The 23936-nt window shown below is 35.1% G+C and overlaps 1 protein-coding gene across 1 annotated transcript in view; it reads right to left on the bottom strand.

Moving 5' to 3' along the window:
- Positions 1-696: 696 nt before the first annotated feature.
- LOC114345167 (alkaline phosphatase) overlaps positions 697-23936 on the bottom strand; it is a 36449-nt gene continuing 13209 nt past the window's right edge. The window contains exons 5-9 of the mRNA XM_028295990.2: positions 17497-17707; positions 13389-13522; positions 9295-9493; positions 3237-3452; positions 697-898 (exon numbers count right to left, since the gene is read on the bottom strand). Coding sequence (XP_028151791.2) covers positions 714-898; positions 3237-3452; positions 9295-9493; positions 13389-13522; positions 17497-17707 — 945 coding nt within the window. The 3' untranslated portion in view covers positions 697-713. The remainder of the gene's footprint in view (positions 899-3236; positions 3453-9294; positions 9494-13388; positions 13523-17496; positions 17708-23936) is intronic.

The following is a 23936-nucleotide window of genomic DNA, read 5'->3' as shown; positions in this document are numbered from 1 at the left end:
AACTTTAGAGAAAAATTATAAAAGACCTTTTTTGTCCAGAATGGCCCAAAAAACCTAAAAAAATATGTCCGGGACAAAAAATTTGATTTTTTCAATTTGATTAAAAAAAATTGAAAAAAAAATTTGGACCAGTTTTCACGTGGGCGACTTCTTGAACATAATTCTGGAATGTCTCACGAATATGATTATGCAAAAAAATCTCATGGAAATATTTTTTCCAACGAACCCGCCGTTCTCGCCTTGTCTATATGGACTGCTGTAACTAATCTTGTAGGGAAAAGTAGAAGGAAAACGATGACCAGGAAAGCAAATATCCTGGCTGAAGAATCTACGTCTGTGGTTCAACACAACAACCACAAATATTTTCAGAGCAGCAGTGTGCAAATTACATATTGCCATGATGGTCGCCAACATCCAAAATGGATAGACACTACAAGAAGGAGATTCCGTCATATCAGCATGTTCAAAGAAGTCTGATGTCAAAGTAATTGCACCTGGTTCTCGTCGCAGATCCCCGACAATTTTTTTACGATAATCGGTAACTTGAAAATACTATTATATTGAATTTCCAGTACAATTCAAATTTGACTTTTTCTGTGAGCTTTTCTATCTCAAACCTTTTCTATTTTTCGCATAGTCCTTTTTAATTACAGATGGACACATTTATAGCTCTAACTAATAATAATAAAACACGAATTTAGTAATATTTTACTTTAATCACCTATCACAAAACTAGCTACTATAAGAAATATGGTTATCACATGGATATATTTGAAGTCTGAAAAACCTACTGATCCATTCGTTGAATCACTATATGGCCCTATTTTAGTTGCATATGCAATAACATATGCTACATAGGTTTGTTCATGAACTGAGTTGAATAGGTGAGCCATGGGACCTAAAAATTTTAAAAAGGTTTAATGACAAATTATGAATTGGGTTAAATAAAAAATGGACCCCCAAACACATATAAAACATGGTGGCTTTAAACTTTCTACATAAACTAATAATAACATGATCAAAAATCAGTGCCGTTTTATCCATTGGGCGCTTGGGGCGGGCGCCCAGGGCCCCGGGCCCCGGAGGGGCCCGTAGGGACGCTTTCTTTTATTATTAACAAATTAAAGTCCGCTAAATAATTGAGGACCATATTTTTTTAAATAGAGAAAAAGACTACGAAATACCTGCGATTTCGATATGGTCTGATTTTAAGACTGATAAGTAAGAACTGTGACAACTTTTAAACCAAAGAGCGATTCCTTAGAAAATTTTAAAAAATGTATGAAGCTGGAGACAAAGCTTATTATAGAAGATTAAATGAAAGCAACTCTTATAGAGTAAAACCCAATGGAGGCGAAGAGAAGTGTTAAAATGTTTATTGTTACCCGTGCAAATTATTTTCAATTGAAAAAAAAATTTTAACTGATTTTGGATATATTTTACCCACTAGAAATATTTAAATAGTTTACTCAAATCTCACGAAGAAAGTAAATTTCATCTGAACTCTATGGTTACATTAATAACAAGATCATCAGTTGGAGTTAGATGTATCATCAGATAAATTGGAGTTATAGACGCTGGCTTGAAAGAGCAAGTAGAACGCGAAGCTGACTATTGAGTAAAGATCCTAAGACCTAAGAAGAGTTGTTTTCCCCATTAAATTACTTGCTTCTCAAGGACTAGATTTTCGTTGAACTCAAGAGAATTTAACAAATCGTCATAAGGGAAAAAACTTAAGTTGTCTTGTATACTTTGCTTTTGACAACTTCTTAGCTAGCATTTACAGCGAAATGCGTATAAAGAAAAAGGTTCAGTTAGCTATCTGTCTGACCAAACTTGGAATTAATTCCTGGAAGCGATGAAAACAAAACATGTAGAAATTTTGACGCTGTAGAGACAAAAAATCAGCAGTTAAAAGTGAAGCCAAGGCACTGCATAATAAAATGGATACCGTTGAGACAGGTTAACTTGGATACTCTATTGACATTGATTTGGGCAAGGATTTTAAAACGAGTGAATGCAACAAGCAAAACGTTAGAAACTGTGGACTTGGATGTGTCAATTTGAGTAGAACTAATGATATTTGAGCTTTATTGGAGACGTAAGAAATAAATTAAGCGAAATTGAACTAGAAGCCCAAAATATTTTTTTTGTGAAGGCAATAATCTCAAACATATTCTATAGAATTGGCCTTCAAAAAACAAAGAAAAAAACATTTTTCGATGACGCAGTTGAAAGTGAAACAATTTTAAAGGGGCAAGAGATATTCAGAATTGAAGTACCTATTTAATGTTATATGCCACAATATTTCTCAAGATCTTTTGAAGAGAATATAATGCTACAAAAATGTTACATCAGCTAGGTATTAGATATTTTTTACGCTAAATAAAGAAGAAGTTAAAAAGTGAATTAATATTTTATGCGAGGAATATAAAAAAGATGTTGATGAAACCAAAGAGAACTTGCATGATGAAATTATTCATTATATAACGTTATGCCAAAATTTCAATAAATATTTGAAAATTTGGTGTCATCCAGGATGTAAAGGCAGCTTTTGCCAATTTTTAACTTTACTGCAAGTTTTTTTGTCTATTTCTAATGCGTCAGACGAGCGGTCCTTTTTTTCTTTAAAAAGAATAAAAATAGATATATTGAAGGTTAAAGGATCAAGAAAACCTTGACGCATTATCACTATCGTATTGTAAAAAATGAAGAAGTGGAGCAACTGAATTTTGATAGTAATAATATAATATGGCAGTTTGCTGATGCCTATTAGTCAAGAAAAAAAGTGAGCTAATTTTTGTCTTACATATTTTTTAGAATATGTTTTTTTGTTTGTCATGTGTTGTTCTGTAGAACTTTCTGTTTTTTTAAATATTTTTAAATGTATTTTTTGGAATATTTTTGCGTTTGCTATTTTTCTCGTTTGTTTTAAAAATCTTTTTTAAAATTTTAAAAAATGTATGGGTTTTACAATAAACGTTTATAGTTAATGCAGGTTAATGCATGTGCTTTTTTGTTAAAAAAATTGACAATGAATAGCTATGAAGGGGGCCCCTAAGTCTCTAGTGCCCAGTGCCCGAAGTTAGGTTAAACCGACACTGTCAAAAATGGCATGCTATTGAAAACATGCTAACTAGAACCTACCTAGACACCTAGGGTTAGGATTAAATACTCGTTTGAAAAGATAACCTAACCCATAAATTTAGACATACATCCAATAAAAATAAAATTACCTCTCGCAAAAACCAATACATCAGCTCCACTATGAGTTACCTCATCTGTAAGAACCAATGCTTGTTGAGAATATTCCCAATCTCCAGTATTGTTTTTAGACGGATCAATACGAGTCGCTGTGTTATTATCCAATACAAATTGATAATTATTAGGTCCACCTGTACCATACAACAAAGATGTAAATGGTAAATTGTCCATTGCGGAATTGGTATAAGCTGAAAAAAACCAAAGTTGTTAAGTAAACCTATGTTAACTGCAACCATAAAAATCAGGTTATTTCAAGAAGTACCACAAGAAGTACAGATCACTACAAGAAGAAGATAGGAAATGCTAATTATTTTTTTAGTTCCACAATTATTAAACAGTTTATTGGCGAAAATAGATTTATTGGGTTCACAAGAGTCTTCGTGAAAGTTAACATATTTTGGATGAGTTGACATATTGCACTTAAAGACTTTCCGAAGAAAACGACAGTGTAACAACACTACATCTTCAAATTTGCCCGAAAAATGCATATTTTCCGAATATCTTAAAATATGCAAAAATTTTCCCTGTATTAAAACCAAGAAAGGATGGAAAAAGACCAGAAAGCTATAGGCCAATATCCTTACTGGAATCCCTTCTTCTTCTTAAAGTTCCATCTCCTATCGGTGGTTGGATATCATAATGGCTATGGTAACATTGTTGGCTGCTGCTCTGAATATTTGTAATGAACTACAGTTAAACCATTCTCTAAGGTTCCTCAGCCAGGAGATGCGTCTTCTTCCTATGCTTCTTCTTCCTTGGATCCTTCCTTGCATAATAATTCTCAGCAATTCATATTTTTCTCCTCTGGTAATGTGATCCAAATATTCTTGTTATTATACTGTTCATAATTTCTAACTCCTTATTTAAAAGTCCTAGCACTTCAGCATTGGTAATACTTTGAACCCACTGAATCTTCAATATTCTTCTGTAACACCACGTTTAGAACGCTTCTATTTTTCTTATGTGTTGTCTCGTCAATGTCCAAGCTTCCATTCCGTATAGTAATATAGAAAATATATAGCATCTTAGAGCCCTCAATCTGAGAGGCAGCTTTGTTTGTAAGCAGTGTCTTCATTTTTATAAACGCTTGCCTTGCAGTTGCAATTCGGATTTTAATTTCTTTACTTTGGTCATTTTTGTCATCAACCCAGGTTCCCAGATATTTATATGTCTTTACTTTTCCTATTTGGGTTTGTTCTATCATTAACCTTTCATTTCCATGTTGTGTTTTTGAGACAATCATAAATTTAGTTTTTTTCTTGTTTATTTTTAATTCATATCGAATGTAATAATCGTTAATTCTATTTAACAATTCTTGTAACGATTCCCGGGTGTCTGCCATTATAACGGTGTCATCAGCGAATCCTATGGTATTTACTATTCTTCCGTTTATATAGATTCCACCACTTAGTTCCGCTATCGCTTCCTGAAATATGGCTTCACTGTACACGTTAAACAGTAGCAGCGACAGAACAGAACTGAATCCCTAGCAGAAATATTGGACGAAATGATCTACAGACGGCTAATGAATCACACAGAAAGAAGAAACATATTACAAGAAAACCAATTATGATTCAGGACACGAAAATCCGATTCAACAAAAACCTAAAAACAGGAATGGATATCCTAGACATAGAAAAGCGTTCCACATAGTCTGGAAGAAAGCCCATATCTACAAGATGGGTAGAGCTGGGTTGCCTCATTATTTAGTTGTTGTATTTGTTACCGGTAAAGGTAAACGGATAATTCTAAGATTACTCGGGTAAAGTGCGAAGTACTCGCGAGGTATCGGTAATATTCGATAGTAAGTCCGAAATACGATTTAAATAGTTCAAATTTCGGGCTTCACTCGAGAGAAACACATTTTACCTGATGTCTCTTGGTAAAATGCTTGATTGGGTATACATACTAGTAATGATAACGCCGCAACTGTTTAAAAAACGCATTTTACAAAAGTAAAGAAAGTAAATAAATGCTGCAGAAATAAAAATTATAATCTATTGGTCAAAACAAGACAGACTGCTGTGGCATTTGGAGTTACAAATATTTTCAGCAGCTTTACATTTGCATTTATTTTATCAAAACCTGGCGAGTACTTCGCACTTTACCCGGATAATCCTAGATATCCGTTTACCTAACTTTGCCCGTAACATATTTAACTAATACAACATTTCAAGCTTCAGCTGACCAAAAGATCTCCATGATACAAGAAGTTCAGGACACCTTCAAGAATGCAGTATTTTATCGCTTATTTTATACAATATTTTTGATTCAGACTTACCAACAGATGCAAGAAGAAATACAGTTCTATACGCAGACGATCTGCAATGTACACGACAGGAAAAGGGGACAGAAGAATGGCCGAGACCCTAGTAAATAACGGATAAATGAACAATCAAAATTTACAGGGAGAAGATACATAAAATATATCATCTTTATGCTGCAACCTAATCTACCAGTCGTGGACCTCATGATGAGAGGAAAGCGTCATCCAGTCAGAAGAATCCATCAAGTATTTAGGAGTCCACCTCGATAGGAGACTAAACTTCACGTAGACCACCCAAGGAGTCAAGAAAAAAGGGAATTTAGTTAAAAGACTAATTCAGCCTTATATTTTCAGTTCCAGCCACCTAACCAAGGCCAAGAAGATCCAATTGTACCAGGCCGATGTTAGGTAGGTGATGTAAATAGTCTCAGCCTTGAGTTCCACCGCAGAGTCTAACTGGAGAGAACAGAAGCGGCATGTTACAGACTAATCCACGAGTCGACATGGCAAGACAGAATAATAAATGCAGAATATCAGAAAAAGATTTCAGTACACACCTCTGAGGGAGGTGGCTAAGAACAAGAGGAGGTACTTCTTCCACCAAGCCACGACAGGACTCCTTGAGACCAGATACATCCTCGCTAGAAATTTCATAAAGAGGATGTACAGAGATTGATCGACTAATTGACCACCTGATCAGGCTCTAGCCAGGTGATTGCTGAAGACAACCAATCAAACTAGGTACGATGTCGAAAACTTTACCTACAGAAATGATGTTAAAACAGATGTTTCGGAGTCAATAACTGGAATAGGTACCATAAGAAGATCCGGATCCAGATAGAAGATGGTACAAAAGCGGAACGGGGGACGAAAAATGAGGTTAAGTTTTCAAAATGTAAATATTATTAGGGCAATTAATGTTTTTGTTTTTATTTTTTTTTGTCATTAATCACTCTGTCTGACCTCTGTAGAGGTCGAGATAGGAGAAGATGTTTATGGTTGAAAAACATCAGAGAGTGACGTCTCGATACTTAATCCTTATAGAAAGCCACACAGAAAGGACAACGATTTTTCAGAATTGTTAACATCTTTAAAAATGAAGAAAGAATATGGCTATTATTTTGGTACCTCTATTCTTCTTCTTCTTATGCAATCCACTAATGGATGTTCGCGATCACGTTTGACCATTTTTCTCTATCCCTTGCAGCATGTATTAGGTCTCCTATGTTTTTTAGTCCTGTCCATTGTTTGACATTACGGAGCCATGACATTTTCTTCCTGCCCACTCCCCTTCTTCCTTCGATCTTTCCTTCAATTAAGGTTTGCAGAAACTGATATCGTTCATTTCTAATTATGTGTCCCAGGTATGCCGTTTTTCTCTGTTTAATTGTGCACATCAGTTGTCGTTCTGTACCAATTCTTCTCCTGAGATGAAGAAATTCTCCTTTCCAATGAAGAAATCCTGAGAAGAATTTTTACCTCTATATGGTAAAGTAAACTCATGTTCTCTGCCACTGAGGCGTGTAATTCTAGCTCAAACTCTTAAAGTTTACTTATTTGCATGTTATGTCGTATTATATTCCATTTTAAACGAGCTCTAGATGAAGCACAGCACAAGAGGGCATAAAAGTCAATGGAAAAATCGTGAACAACATCAGGTACGCCGATGATACAGTACTGATTGCTGGCAGTGAAGAAGAACTACAAATTCTAAAATGGATAACCATTTTCAATTTCGTTGCAAAACGAAAATATAGCCGAACCATATTCTAGTCCAATCAGAGAGTGCTGCAAGCACCTCTACCGGTTTCGAAACTTATTAGTCTCTCATCAGGAGGCACATATGCTGCTCTCCCTGATCCAACCAAAACAAACCCCAGCGTGCAGTCCCGAATTGCAACGAACGAAATGGCATAGATGCCCTAGCGGCAACTGCTAGCAAAAAGACTAAGTTTTCACTCTAATGGCATATAGAACATCCCACTAGAATGAAAACAATGGGAACCTTCTCTGGTTACACCTCCGAGGCTTCTACAATTTGCAAGCCATACGGATGCTGAGACTAAGGAAGATATGGGAATTCTACAATTTACAATTCACGTCCCATCTGCTCAGCGCGGTAAAGTTCCAACGAGAATGGTTACCTTCATACTCCACACAGAGTAAATGTAAATCAAAAATGGATAACCATTTTCAATTTCGTTGCAAAACGAAAATACAGCCGAACCATATTCTAGTCCAATCAGAGAGTGCTGCAAGCACCTCTACCGGTTTCGAAACTTATTAGTCTCTCATCGGGAGGTACATATGCTGCGCTCCCTGATCCAACCAGAACAAACCCCAGCGTGCAGTCCCGAATTGCAACGAATGAAATGGCATAGATGCCCTAGCCCTAAATTGTAGAATTCCCTCATCTTCCTTAGTCTCAGCATCCGTATGGCTTGCAAATTGTAGAAGCCTCGGAGGTGTAACCAGAGAAGGTTCCCATTGTTTTCACTCTGGTGGGATGTTCTATATGCCATTAGAGTGAAAACTTAGTCTTTTTGCTAGCAGTTGCCGCTAGGGCATCTATGCCATTTCGTTCGTTGCAATTCGGGACTGCACGCTGGGGTTTGTTTTGATTGGATCAGGGAGAGCAGCATATGTGCCTCCTGATGAGAGACTAATAAGTTTCGAAACCGGTAGAGGTGCTTGTAGCACTGTCTGATTGGACTAGAATATGGTTCGGCTGTATTTTCGTTTTGCAACGAAATTGAAAATGGTTATCCATTTTTGATTTACATTTACTCTGTGTGGAGTATGAAGGGAACCATTCTCGTTGGAACTTTACCGCGCTGAGCAGATGGGACGTGAATTGTAAATTGTAGAATTCCCTCATATTCCTTAGTCTCAGCATCCGTATGGCTTGCAAATTGTAGAAGCCTCGGAGGTGTAACCAGAGAAGGTTCCCATTGTTTTTATTCTGGTGGGATGTTCTATATGCCATTAGAGTGAAAACTTAGTCTTTTTTTACTACAAATTCTGTTAACCAAAGTAGTGTGAGAAGGAGACCTATATGGCCTCAAGGTGAATGTAAAAAACTAAGCAATGGTAATTTCAAAAAACACCCACCAGCTATAAATATCAATCTCGTTGAACAAGTGAAAAGTTTAAGTACCTAGGATGTTGGATACATGAAACCTTAGACCAAGAACAAGATATTAAATGTATAATAGAACAGGCAAGAAACACCTTCTTAAAGATGCGACAGTTACTCACTGCCCTCAATCTTGATCTATCCCTACGATACCGCTTGATAAAGTGTTATGTATATAGTGTAATGTTGCACGGCGTGGAAGCTTGGACGTTAACAGTCAGCTCGTTACGACGTTTAGAGAGCTTTGAGATGTGGGTATTTCGTCGTATGCTGAAAATTACATGGACCGACCGCGTTAAAAATGAAGAAGTTTTAAGGCGTATGAATAGAGAACGTGAACTCACAGAAATTGTCAAGAAACGTAAAACATCTTATATTGGACACATATTTAGACATGACAGTATCGATAATAATATTTTGCCTACCTTGGTTAGTCCTGTATAAAGACTGTTGTAATCATCTGTACCTATATTATAATTTTTATAATTAGGATGTTCAAAATATATTGATTGATTTTGAATTCCTTTTTTTAATTATTGTTAACATTGTTATCTACTTCTAAAATCGATTATTTTAATCACCATTTGAAATATATTACAAAAGACTCTAGCTCTATTATACTACTTACAAAGAACTCCTCGTCCTCTGTCTGGATATCCCGTTAATATCATGGAATGAGAATGATCACTTGTGACAATAATAAGGGTCTCGGAAGGATCCGTCAATTCCAAAGCTCTTTCTATTGCGTCGCTAAAGCCGATTGTTTCTCCTAAAGCTTTTCTTGCGTGGCCGCGATGGTGAGCTTGGTCGATCATGCCGCCTTCTACCTACAAAAAAAACCACAAAGTATCTTTCGAATTTACTTTATATATACATATAGTAGTCCAGTCGGGTTAGACGAATAACAGGCCTAACCTTGCATTAGGAGCTGCCCCAAATTTTATGTTTTTAATCTTTAGGGAAGGTCAATAACAGTGTAAATTTAAAATCTCGACTGAATTCCGCCATTGCGTTAGCCGCCATCTTGATTTTAAACGAGAAGCGTTTTTGCTCAATATCTCTGCCATTTTTAACTTTTCGACAAAAAGTATAACAACCAAAATTGTTGAAAATGTAATTTTCTATCATTTCTCTTTTTACAATTTTTTCGTGCCATCGACATTTTCAGTTTCAGTTTCAGTTCATTTTCAGTTTTCGACAGTTTCAGAGTTATAGTTTCAGTAAATAGTGGCAGTTATATATAAATAGAGCATAATTATTGAATTATCTCGTTTATTGTTAGTTTTACGACAAAAATGTTCCTATACAAAAATAGAGAGAATTGAATTATACACAATTTTAGTTTCTTTTATTTTTTTGCTAAAGTTAATATTTACGGTAGTACGTATGCGATAATGGCGCGAGCGTAAGACCTAATTGATTTTGTAGCAATTGTTTTTGTTCAATATCTACGCTATTTTCAACTTAAATTGTTCCAAATATGATTTCCTACAATTTCTTTTTAACAATTTTTTTTCATGCGGTTGATATTTTCCGAGATAATTGGGAAAATAGTAAAAAGTGGTGGGGATAGCATAATTACTGAATTGAATTATACACGAGATAATTCAATAAATCAATAATTATGCTTTAACTGTCACTGTTTTTCCCCATAACTCGGAAAATATGAACCGCACGAAAAAATTATAATAAACGAAATTATAGAAAATCGTATTTTCAACAATTTCAGTTTGTATATTTTTTGTCGAAAAGTTGAAAATGGCGGAGATATTGAGCAAAAACAGTTCTCGTTTAAAATCAAGATGGCGGCTAACGCAACGGTCAAATTCAGTCGAGATTTTAAATTTATACTACTATTGACCTCCCTAAAGATTAGAAAAATAAAATTTGGGGCAGCTCCTAATGCAAGGTCAAATGGTATCCCGGCTGGGCTATAGGTATAACATAGTAACATAGACATAGTTTCAAAATTTATACATCCCCCAAAATTTTGTTTTAAAAGAAATAGTGTTTTTTAAAAAATCAAATAGTCCAGGAATATATCTATCTAGGCCAAATCCTGAAACTTGACGATGAGAACCAAAGTGCGGAAATTACTAAGAGAGCAAGACTAGCATGGGTAGGATTTGGAAAACTTAATTGGATACTTAGGAACCGCAAACTACCCCAATACTTGAGGAGCAAAGTGTTCAACCATTTTACATATCTAGGTTCACAAGATACCGCAGATAACATTGTCAGTGAAGAAATTAAGGGAAGAATACATATTGCTAATAAAAATATAATGGACTAATTCAACATCTAAGATCTAACATGACAAGAAAAACCAAATGCAAAATATACAAAACACTGATAAAACCGGTCCTTATATATGGATCAGAGACATGGACACTGTCGAAAAGCGATGAGAATCTATTAGGTACTTTTGAACGAAAAATTCTTAGACACATACATAAGGGGGTATGGCGCAGAAGATATAATTTTGAACTATACGCAGCATACAACGAACCCGACGTCATAATATCCATAAAGATCGGACGTATGCGCTGGATGGGCCATGTTGAACGGATGTTGGAGACTAAAACACCAACACATATAATGAGGCCGACGCCAGTAGGGGGAAGGTCAAAGGGAAGATCCAAACTTAGATACATGAAACAACTGCAACAAGATCTGAAAATACTTAAGATTAATAAAGCAAGGAACAGAATAGAATGACCCAAAAAGGGTTGTCAAGCTACTCATGATGATGATGATGATGATGGTGAAAGTGTTCAACCTGTGCATCCTTCCTATCATGATATATGGATGTCAAACATGGACTCTAACCAAGGCCAAAATGAATAAACTAGCCACAACAGAAACAGCAATGGAAAGAGCAATGTTAGGTATACGACTGTCAGATAAAAAGAGGAACGACTGGGTAAGATGAAAAACAAAAGTCGAGGACATAACAACAAAAATTGCCAAACTTAAATGGAGCTTCGCAGGCCACACTGCCAGACAAAAAGACCAACCTTAGAATGCAACAATACAACACTGGAGACCTTATGAAAGTAAACGACCGAGAAGAAGACCACAAATGAGATTGGTTGATAATATTAAAAAAGTAGCCGGAACAAATTGGAAATATGTTGCTCAGGTTCAGGATAGAGACCGATGGAAGGAGTTGGGAGAGGCCTATGCCCAAACATAGACGATAGAAGGCTCAGAAGAAAAAGAAGAAGAAGAAGAAGAAGGATAAATCAAGAGCTAAAGATAAAGTATTTATTTCTAATTAAAATGTGTTTAACAAACTTAATATCGTATATTTTCACTACCAACATCAATTTAAGCCTGGATTCGAGCTCCAATACTTCTAACTAGTCGATCAATCATTTCCTGTGGCAGATTCTCCAACTCTTCTCCACAGAAAATTGTAAGTTCATGATGCATTCTAGGAGAATTCCTTCGATAATGAACAGCTCTGAAGAGCACATCCATGCATGTTCAATTGGGTTCATTTCTGGAGATATCGCAGTCCATTCCAAATGGCGAATACCTTTTGTCTCAAGATAGTCATTAACCGCTTGGATTATGTGGAGCGTTACAATCGATAAATATAAAATTTTCACCCACAGCTTCTCGCCGTAATCTCACATGAGGTTCTGAAATCCGTGGGATCCACCTGTTAGAGTTTCGTCAATAACCACCAGTTCCGTGCGCCTACCTGCCGTAATACCTAAGGAAAAGATAACACTGCCACCAGCGAAAGGAAGTACGGGAAGAGCATATGCTAGTTGTACAGCTCTGTTGGCTCTAGCCAAACGCTACTATAATTTGGCGGTTGAAAATCTTTACTGTCCTACAAAGGAACTATTCTTGACAATTACTTCTTAAAGATAATTTATTTCAAATGTTGACGGTTAAGATGGTCCATTCTGAAGTTCCAATTCTAGATGACGCCTTCGAGCATTACGATTGGTATTTGACCAATGCCTCGAGTAATAGCGGCCTCCAATGCCTCAATCGTAGATGTCCTTCACAAAAGAAAACGTCTAGAGGTGTGATGTCACAGGATATATACGGCCAATTCATTGGTCCGGAGCGTGAAATAAATTGTTTACCAAATCGTTTCCGCAGTAAAGCCTTGCTTTCACGGGCTGTATGGCAAATGGCGCCATATTTTAGGAACCAAATGTCATTTAAACTACGAGCTTCAATTTCTGGCACCAAATAGTCCGTTATAATGGTGCGATAGATGTCTCAATTAACTCTAATATTCTAGCCGGTCTCTGTTTTAAAGATATATGGACCGGCGATTCCACCGGCCCATAAACCACACCAAACAGCTGTTTTCTCTGAATGTAATGGCAACTCTTGAACCTCTTCTGATTACTCATCAACCCAAATACGGGCATTTTGTTTATTCACGTCCCCATTAAGCCAAAAATGGGTCTGATCGGAAAACAATTTTTTTTTCGAAAACAGTGGATCTTCTGCAAGCTTATCAAGTGCTCTTCGACTGAAACGGTGAAGACTCGGGAGTCCGATCGACCTCAGATCTTGCACTAATTGAATTTTGTAGGCTTCTAAACCAAGATCGTTAAGTAATATAAGCCAAGTTATTGCATACGACAAGCCAACCTGTACATATTATATTAATACATAATATAAGCCAACATATTAATACTATTATACTATACTATACGTGTTACTATAATAAAAATATTAAACTCTTACCATCAGCACATAACCATTTTTGTTATTTTGTAGCAATTGGATAGCTTTTTCCGTCATATTCGCTAATGAAGGCATTCCTTTGGGACCTTTGTCTCTTTCGTAATCATATTTTAGATGTCCATTTGCGAATACTCCTAAAAAGTAGATTTATTTGTCTTCAACATATACTGAACTTTTCAAAAAAGATTAATTTATATTAAAATGCATATTTTAACCATAAGTTATAGATTTTTCCAATAATTTTGTCGAAGTAGTAGAAACAAACTATTTCTGAACACATTGGTTCAGAAATATCTACTAAATTGTATATCGTAAATATGTCTTTATGTATTTTTTATGCATCAGATGTAAAAAAACAGTACCTAGAGTTGATATTTAGAATCCATTTAGAGAGGTCTCCCTCCGGGCCAGCAATCCACATAGGACGGGGTCCCATTAGTGCGTTGCGCTACGTTGCGTTGCGACGTCGCAACGTAACAACGCATTGTATGCCACATAGTCCAGGGCGCATCTGTTTTGAGATGGACGTTGAGAGGTGACTCATATTTTTTGCAGAAATTGCTTGGAATTAACTCCTATAATGATAATTGAGTTATCGTCCCACTCAAAAAGGTCCGGAACATTGTTTAAATAATCAAAATGTCAAAAAATGAAGGAAAAATTCGATTTTCTTCTTCGTTTTTGATTATAACTTTAAAATGATTCACTTCCGAGAAAAGTTGTACTGACATAAAAGTTGCGTAATTAAATTTCCTGAAATATAGGATTAGTTAAAAATTTTTAAAATTGGTACCCTTGTTGCAAAGTAGCAATAATTGCGAAAAAAATATAAAAAACAAGTATTGGCATTTTACGTTTTTCAATAATTTATTCTCCAATTAGGGCCTTCATATTTTACCCAGAAAAACTTTATGATATATTAAAACATTACTAAAAATTTCATAAGATCGTTTTAATAGATTTTGTAAAATAAATTTTTCCGCAAATCGCCAGGAAATTTTGACATTCCTGTCAAAATTTCTTGAAGAAAAAGTCAGGACTTCCTTACTGTAAGGAAATGATATTTTTCTACAACCACTATTCAAAGTGCACTTTTCTGCACGGTTTTATGTTAGCAAACTTGATATTTTCTCACAGTATAAGATATTTGACATTAGTGTGCAGAAAAGTGACGTTTCTGTGCCGCAAAGTGACGTTTCTGTGCCGCAAAATTCTTTTCTGCACAGTTGACTACCTCATTCTGAGTAACGTTATATTCTGTTTACATCCGTGGACTACCGCATTCTGAGTAACGTTATATTCTGTTTACATCCGAGGTTAAACTTTAGACAAATATATAACCTATAAGACAATTATTATATTTAACTATAGCATAGAAACTAAATTATGGATGTTACAACTGTTTTATTTTACAATTTTATTCTTATTAAACATTTTATAATTATCAAATAACCAATAAGGATTTAGCAACCTGTGCAAGAGACGTCGAATGAAGTAGGTTTTGTGTAAATCCGTGACTGCATAAATAAAATAATGTCAATAATGTGTAATAATTGTTTAAATTTAAACAAATTAAGGCAGTGCATTAATTTTTTAACTGATTTCTGTGCAATTTATTTAGGTATGAGGAATTTAAATTGATTAGTAGGTATTATTTAAATACAGTTTAAAATTTATCACATAGGTCCCTATTAAAATTAATCGTCGTTTGGAAATTGTGATTTTTATTTTTAGGAAAAACTGTGCTTGTAGAAAAAGTATAGTGTGAAACACGTGCAGAAAGGTAATTTCTCACTCGTTTGAATTGCGGCACTCGCTTGCGCTCGTACCGCAACTTTTCAAACTCGTGAGAAATTAGTACCTTTCTGCACTTGTTGCACAATATACTATTCCGTACAGTTGTTAGTGTTCTACATAAATCCATAAAACGTCTGTATGCATTTTCGTACTTTTCTCTTGATTTCTTTGGCAATAATTCTAATGAAGCAGTATTCACTGCCTCAACCAGCTCTGGAGGAGTCCCAGGAATGGAAATTTCATCATCACTTATCATTTTACTTTCGAGAACACCAGCAATTAAATTTATAAGCGTCAAGTTTGACAATTCAACCTCAATACGTTTCCATAGTAACCCAAGTAATTTTATTAGGAATTTCAAAGCACCATTTATTTGGGAATAAAATTATCGCGTTTTTTTTAAATCAATCAATATCTGTCGAATTTTAAACGATTTGCGGAAAAATAGTATGTTTACCTCGTAGGAAAAGCCACATTCCTGGACTCTGTGTTGCTAAGTCTCGGCTTGCGCCTCGACTTAGCAATCTTCACAGTCGTCCAGGAATGTTAAGCTTTTCCTACCCGGTAAACAATGTACTATTGCAATGCAGCTTTCGCAAAAAAATTCATTTTTTCAATATGTTGCAGGACTGAAAATAAAACAGATAGCAAGTTTATTTTTTTTTAGATATAGAATAATACTGTATCTTTCATTTGCAATTTGCAAAGTTAAAATCTGTTAACTACCACGGTGTCAGGAATTTTTTTAAATAAACATTAATTTTTGGTGCTACGCGCAGGACAGCGGTGTTCGATTCACGCAAGTTGATTTCCACCAACATTTCTTCCAATCTTTATCTAATATATTATTCTCTTACTCTATATTTTGTTGTATTTTAGTATTTTAATTCCACAAAAATCAAACTAACTTGATTATTGTTTGTGAAATATTGTTTAAACCATTGCATATGTTTAAAAATAACAAAACTTTTATTCTCTTAGTTAAAATATATGAACAAAGTTTTTGCTAAAAAAGTGTTATTTCAAAGGACAGAGTATGTGTTTTTATTTTGCAATAAACAAATTTATTTATTTATATCGAAATGTACTAAAAATTCCAATTTATCAATCATTATCAAAGGTCATTGGAATGCCCAATCAGAGCAAACGTATCCGCTGTCCTGCGCGTAGCACCAAAAATTAATGTTTATTTAAAAAAATCCTGACGTCGTGGTAGTTAATCGATTTTAATTTTGCAAATTGCAGATGAAAGGTACAGTATTCTTGTATATGTAAAAAAATTTTAACTTGATGTCTGCTTTAATTTTAGTCCTGCAATATTTTGAAAAAATGAATTTTGTTTGCGAAAGCTGGATTGCAAAATTTATTTTGCAATATCTATTTACAGTATTGTTTTATTATATCATTAAGTTTTTCTGGGTGAAATATGAATGTCCTAAGTGTAGCATAAATGGTTGAAAAACGTAAAATTCGAATAGTGGTTTTTTATGTTTTTTTTTGGCAATTATTGCTATTTGGCAACAAGAGTGACAATTTTTAAAATTTTTAGCTAATCCTATATTGTAGGAAATTTAATTACGCAACTTTTATGTCAGTGTAACTTTTCTCGGAAATGAATACTTTTCAAGTTATAATCAAAAAATGAAGAAAAAAATCGAATTTTTCCTTAATTTTTTGACATTTTGATTACTTAAACAATGTTTCGGATCTTTTTGAGTAGGAGGATAACTCAAATATTATTATATGACCTATTTTCAACCAATTTCTGCAATATGATTCACCTCTCAACATCCAAATGTACTAATATTTTTACAGATGCGGCCTGGTCTAACATGCCTCGCGATGGCACTGCCATCGAAGAACACCCTTGTCCGCCGATCCGTTGAAACATCGCTCGCGACGACGCGACGCAGCCGAACGCACCGATGGGGCCTCGTCCCGATGCGTTGTTCCGTTTCGACGTCTCAACGAAACGCAGCGCAACGCACTAATATGGCCTCGTCCCGATGCGTTGTTCCGTAGCGACGTCGCAACGCAACGCAGCGCAACGCACTAATGGGGCCTCGCCCATAGCTGGGAGTTCTGCGTTACCATGATGTAAATCATGTTAAAGTTCCAACATATATTTTTAGTGACGAATTGTCATTCCGAAAACGTTCTATGATGTAGTCTGAAAGGAGCTTTTGAATCAATATGCCTTCTATAAAGGATTGTTTAATAAATTTTAAGACATAAAATAAATATTCTATAATAGTTAACACACTCTAGAATTACAAAATCACCACTTTTCAAAAAATAAATTTATATTTACCCAAAGTGTATTCTTTCTGCAGATCTAAATTCTGAAGTTCCTCGTTATTATTTACAACCTGATACGTATATCCATTTTTTTCTTTATCCTTTTTCCAGTCAGTTATAAGATCCCTTCCATCTTTACTATAACAAGACCAGGTGTCCACTGGATCTGCTGGAGAATCGGGCACTGACGATTGAAGACACTGCCTTCCTCCTCCCATAATTACCTTTAAATAATTTAACCTAAATAATTTTACCTTTAAATAATTAATTGTTATAGGCAGTAAATAAATAAATAAAGTAAAATTAACATGAAGTAAAACTCCCTAGTGTAGTTGGTATATTTAATAAAAATTCTAAAAAATTTTTAAAAATCCAAACGGATTACGTTCAAAACGTTTTCGGACTTATCAGTCCATCATCAGTGAACCTAAAAGTAAGTAATCTCACTTAGTAAAATTGAAAAGGGTGAAATTTTGAATGTTAAAAATTGAAAAGTGTGGTTACGATTACTTACTCTCTGTCCTTGCTAAATAGCCACAATGCCAAACACTGGTCAAGATGTATGTTCTAACTACATGGTGAAATCTGTTAAACAATTTGGCTTACATTGGATGCCAACGGATTAGTACTAGGTACATGATGCTCTACTCTATTAATTAAGAGATTTTTTATTATTAGGTCTACATTGAACTACGTTTAGTCTGTAGATCTACGTTTAGTTCAATGTAAACCTAATAATAAAAAATCTCTTAATTAATGGAGTAGAGCATCATGTACCTAGTACTAATCCGTTGGCATCCAATGTAAGCCAAATTGTTTAACAGATTTCACCATGTAGTTAGAACATACATCTTGACCAGTGTTTGGCATTGTGGCTATTTAGCAAGGACAGAGAGTAAGTAATCGTAACCACACTTTTCAATTTTTAACATTCAAAATTTCACCCTTTTCAATTTTTCTAAGTGAGATTACTTACTTTTAGGTTCACTGATGATGGACTGATAAGTCCGAAAACGTTTTGAACGTAATCCGTTTGGATTTTTAAAAATTTTTTAGAATTTTTATTAAATATACCAACTACACTAGGGAGTTTTACTTCATGTTAATTTTATTTAACTAGATGGTATACAGCCAACCTTCGGGTATTATCCCGTTTTATTTTTAAATAAATAAAGAATATTTTACAAAATAAGTTATCAATCGAAGTAGCACAGAAAACGACAACAAATATCGTTCCCATACCATCAGATTGACAACAGGTAGAATACTTTCTTTGGTTACAACCTCCCGAGATTTTCAAAAATTATAAATCATACAGGATGCCGAGGAAATTAAGATGAGAGAATTTTAAATAATTCACAACCCACCTGCTCAGCATGGTAAAAGTTCCAACAAGAAAGATTCCTTACTACTCAACAATAGAGTAAATGAATTAAAATGTATAAACATTTTCAATTTCTTTGCAACACGAAAATGCAGCAGCTGCATAATACTCTGGTTAAATCGGAGAGTGCAGGAAGAGTCTATACCGGTTTCGGAGGTTTTTGAAGATATTCTTCTTTAGCGGCGAATCGATTGAGGGTAAAATTTGATTGAACCGCGCGCATGCGCACACCGACAGTATGGTATTAGTTGTTATACGGGCTCTGATTGTCCGTATATTAGGATCCGTTTCAGTTGGAAATACCTAATAGTTTCCATACCTATCTATTTGGAAAATGTAAACAAAATAATGTAGTTACCTATTAGTAGGCAATGCTTTAATTTACATAATCTGATTACGAACAAACTTTCTACAAATCTTCATCTCATATTTCGTTTTCTTACTCTATATTTTGTTGTATTTTATTTCGACAAAAATCAAACTAATAATTTTATTAAATTCATATAAATTTATGGTGTAAACGTTTAGTTTGTGTATATTCCCACATGGCGTATACGAGAGTTTGGTGCAGTTTGAAATGGCGTCAACTTTCGTACGGCGCGGTAGACGTGAAGTGGGTTCAAGCCCCAAGCAAGTTATTATTTTTTTATTTTTTTTTATAGATTTTATGATTGTAAGTAACTCCGCCTGCATGACGGCTGGGCGAATTGAGTAGTTTAGCTGTTATGTTGCCGGTCCCAAGCCCGGATAAAGGAGGAAGGGGGAGGAGTAACAACCTCGTAAAAAAACCAGGGTTCATCTGGCCCGGATGATAGCACCCTGTAAGGGCCCCTGCCTAGGGTACAGGCGAAGCTGCTGCCTTGTAGTTAGATGCTGAACCATCAAAGGCTAGAGGAAGAAAACCTTGACAACAAATCACCCGGTCCTCCAGGTTGGGGGTTGAGGCATTGGGCTAACTCCTCAATACTCAGAAAAATGTATAAATGTTAAAAAGCCAAATCTACAGCCTCGGAACGGATGGAATAAAACACGACGACTTAAGCTACGAAAATGGATCAAGAATATAGGAACATGGAACGTACAGGGTCTCTCTACAAAACTCAATGAAGTAATGTATGAAACAAAGAAGCTCAATATGGACATAGTGGTGTTAACAGAAACCAAGAAAAAAGGTACAGGGTCAGAAAACTTAGGGCATTACGACCATTTCTATAGCGGCATATCAAAAGAAAAAAGAGCACAACAAGGTGTCTCAATAGTTATTCGTAAAAGCCTAAGAAGGTATATCACCACTTGGGAAGCCATAGATGAAAGACTAATTAAAATAAACCTCAATATACATGGTCATAAACTAACGATAATAGGTGTATATGCAGTTAACGAAGATGCATTGGTTAACAAGAAAGAAGAATTCTACGAGAAACTAAACCGAGAAATAACATCGATAGGAAATACGAGGGAATTAATCTTACTTGGAGATTTTAATGGCAGGGTCGGAAAAAAACAAAACAATAAAATAGTTGGTCCTTACGGAGAAAACATAACAAATGACAATGGGACCAGACTCATCACAATATGCGAACAGAACCAGCTCCGTATTACAAATGGATTCTATCAACATCGAGAAGTACATAAATACACCTGGGGACAGAGAACAAGGAATCTAAAATCTATAATAGATTACTTGATTGTACGCCAAAGATCAAATCTTAAAATCTACGACGTAAGAGCTTATAGAGGTGCAGTTTGTGGAAGCGATCACCATTTCTTAAAAGCAAAAATAATGTTTTCAAGAAGATGCCAGAAGGAACAACCAGTAGTTCGCTCAGAGATGGCAGATGACGTAAGATATAATCTTATAAGCCTAGAACAAGATAGTGTAAAAATATTGTATCAAAACGGACTAAACGAGAAACTTAAAAACATAACTTTCAATAACATCGAGGACCACTACAATTACATTAAAGAAAGTATTCACTCTGCAGCAAAAGAAGCCCTTGGATATTACGAAAAGAAAAACAAAAATACTCCATACTGGTGGGATGAAGAAATAGACACAGCGATAAAACAAAAGAAACAAAAGTATGAACAATATTTAAGTGCAAAAACAGATACCAATTGGTCTAATTACAAAAACCAACAAGCTAAGGTGAGACAAATGATAAGACAGAAAAAAAATGAATCCTGGGATCAAAACTGTCAAAAAATAAATACGTACATAGGAGGAACCAGAAGTACACAAAGCTGGAAACTTATTAAATCTCTTAGGACCAACGACAAGAAAAAAGATTTAATCTCACCAATTTCGTTAGAAGCATGGGACATGTACTTCAGTAAACTGTTACAAGAAGATCGAGTAGAATTCAAAATAAAAGATAATAACCAAAACATACGCGTTGAAGCATCTCCTATAAGAATCACGAAAAAGGAAGTAAAGGATATTTGTACTTCACTCAAAAACAAAAAAGCACCCGGACCTGGCAATATACCCTCAGAACTAATAAAAAATGGAACTGAAAAACTATATGAGCACCTGACAATACTCTTTCAAAACTGCATAAACAAAGTAGAGGTTCCAGCCGAATTTAAAACCTCTACCATTTCAACTTTACATAAAAAAGGAAACAAACAAAATTGCGATAATTACCGTGGAATAGCAGTTACTAGTACCATTAGTAAAATCTATGGGAAAATGATCAAAAATAGAATAGAAAGAGAATATACTGATATGGAGGCAGAAGAACAGGCAGGTTTTAGAGCTGGTAGATCGACCATAGACCACCTTTTTTGTATCACTCAACTTATAGAAAAAAGGCTGCCGTAAATCAAGAAGTCCACTTTTTGTTTGTTGATCTAAAAAAGGCCTACGATAGCATCCCCCAAAATAAGTTATGGAACACTCTAAGACAAACGAACATCAACTCAAATCTCATAACAGCAGTGGAAAAACTATATGATAACGCCAACGCCAAAGTTAAAATAGGAACGAATGTTTCGAAAGGTTTCGTAGTAGACAAAGGACTGAAGCAGGGATGCTGCCTATCGCCGACACTTTTCAAAATATATCTGGAACAAGCATTGAAACTTTGGAAGCGGAAATGCAGCGGCATGGGTATACAATTAAATAATAACAACCTGTACACTCTATGTTTTGCTGATGATCAAATTGTGATTGCTAACGAATATGACGATCTGGAATACATGACTCGAAAATTAATCGAAGAATACAAAAAATGGGGATTAGAAGTTAACATAGATAAAACAATGTACATGAACATCGGTGGCAACGAGCAGAGTCTAATTTTAAATGACGGACAACACATTAAGTACAACAATAAATATTCTTATTTAGGAGTAGAAATCACGGACGACGGCAAATCAGATCAGGCTATAAAAAAACGAAACATTCAAGGTAGAAGGGCCATATCGCAACTAAATAGTATTATTTGGGATCGACATATATCCAAAAAAAATAAACATCGAATATACAACACTATTATAAAGAGCATAGTAATGTATGGAAGTGACGTGTGGCAATTAAAGACAACTACTGAAAGAACACTACAAGCCACGGAGATGGATTACTGGAGACGTGCCGCAGGAAAATCAAAACTCGAAAGAGTTAATAACCAACGTATACGAGAGATTATGGGAGTCACACATACGATTGTCGAAGATATAAGAGTACAACAATTAAAGTGGTATGGACATGTGCAGAGAATGCCAGAACACCGTCTGCCCAAACAGATTCTAGATTGGTCACCAAATGGAAAAAGAAAAAGAGGCCGACCCAGAAAGAGCTGGAGAGAAGGAATAGACAGAGAGATCCGAGAGAGAGGTTTAGACGAAGACCTTTGGGAAGATAGAGATGCATGGAGATTGGGCATCGGAAGACGTCGGAGGACGTTTTAAACCGATTATATATATATATATATATATATATATATATATATATATATATATATATATATATATATATATATATATATATATGATTGTAAGTATATTATTATATAATTTTTGAAGATATTCTTCTTTTTTGAAAGTGGTAGATAAGAAAGTTAGTTTGATTTTTAAATAAAATAAGTACAAATAACCTTTTAAGTATATTTACTTCGTTTAAATTACCTATTATATAATAGAAGAATATCTTCTTACGTGCGTACAAAGTACACACACACATTATTTTTTTCCTCCTCATCAGTAGGTAGTCCCATATCCTCTTCTCTCCAATTTCTCCAGGCATCATACTTTGGACTACTGATGAGGAGGAAAAAACCTCCGAAACCGGTATAGACTCTTCCTGCACTCTCCGATTTAACTAGAGTATTACGCAGCTGCTGCATTTTCGTATTGCAAAGAAATTGAAAATGTTTATACATTTTAAAAAATATTTTATTTTATATATTATAGCAATGGTATAGTAACTTTTCATGCCACGAAGCATGAAAAAGTTCACTGGTCCCAGTTTGTTGGAGAGAGAAGACATCTAACAAGATTTACTTAACTCTAAGAATCATAGTATTTGCGAACAACCTAGTCGACCTACAAGTCCTTATCAACAAAATCATGTATTAGTCAATAATATGAACTCAATATAAACTTAAGATGACACAGCTTATGATCATTAGCAAGAAGAAGATAACAGAAGGTCAATTCACTACAACTATTTCGGCACCATAATAAATGAAGAAGGAGCAATGAACAACAAGAGATAAGAGCGCGCATCGGAAAAGCTAGATCCACCTTTAACCGAATGGGGGCCATCTTCAAGAGCCACAACCTCTATCTTGGTATAAAAGTAAGAATGCTGCGATGTATGTCTTCTCTGTCCTTTTTTATGGCGATGAATCTTGGACCATGAACGAAGGTATGTGCAGAAATTGGAAACATTTTGTATGTGGCTATATAGGAAAATACTTAAACTCCCGTGGACTGACCGAGTCACAAATGAGGAAGTCCTCAGAAGAATGAAGAAGAACTGAGAGGCACTGACAACCATCAAACCATCTCGAAAGTTACAATACTCATGTTCCGTTGGTGGTTTACGGAAACAATTATTATGAAAT

The sequence above is a fragment of the Diabrotica virgifera genome, chromosome 3 (assembly GCF_917563875.1).
Source record: "Diabrotica virgifera virgifera chromosome 3, PGI_DIABVI_V3a".
NCBI lineage: Eukaryota > Metazoa > Arthropoda > Insecta > Coleoptera > Chrysomelidae > Diabrotica > Diabrotica virgifera.
Note: the sequence above shows the minus strand (reverse complement) of the source record. Positions and strands in the feature narration are given on the sequence as shown.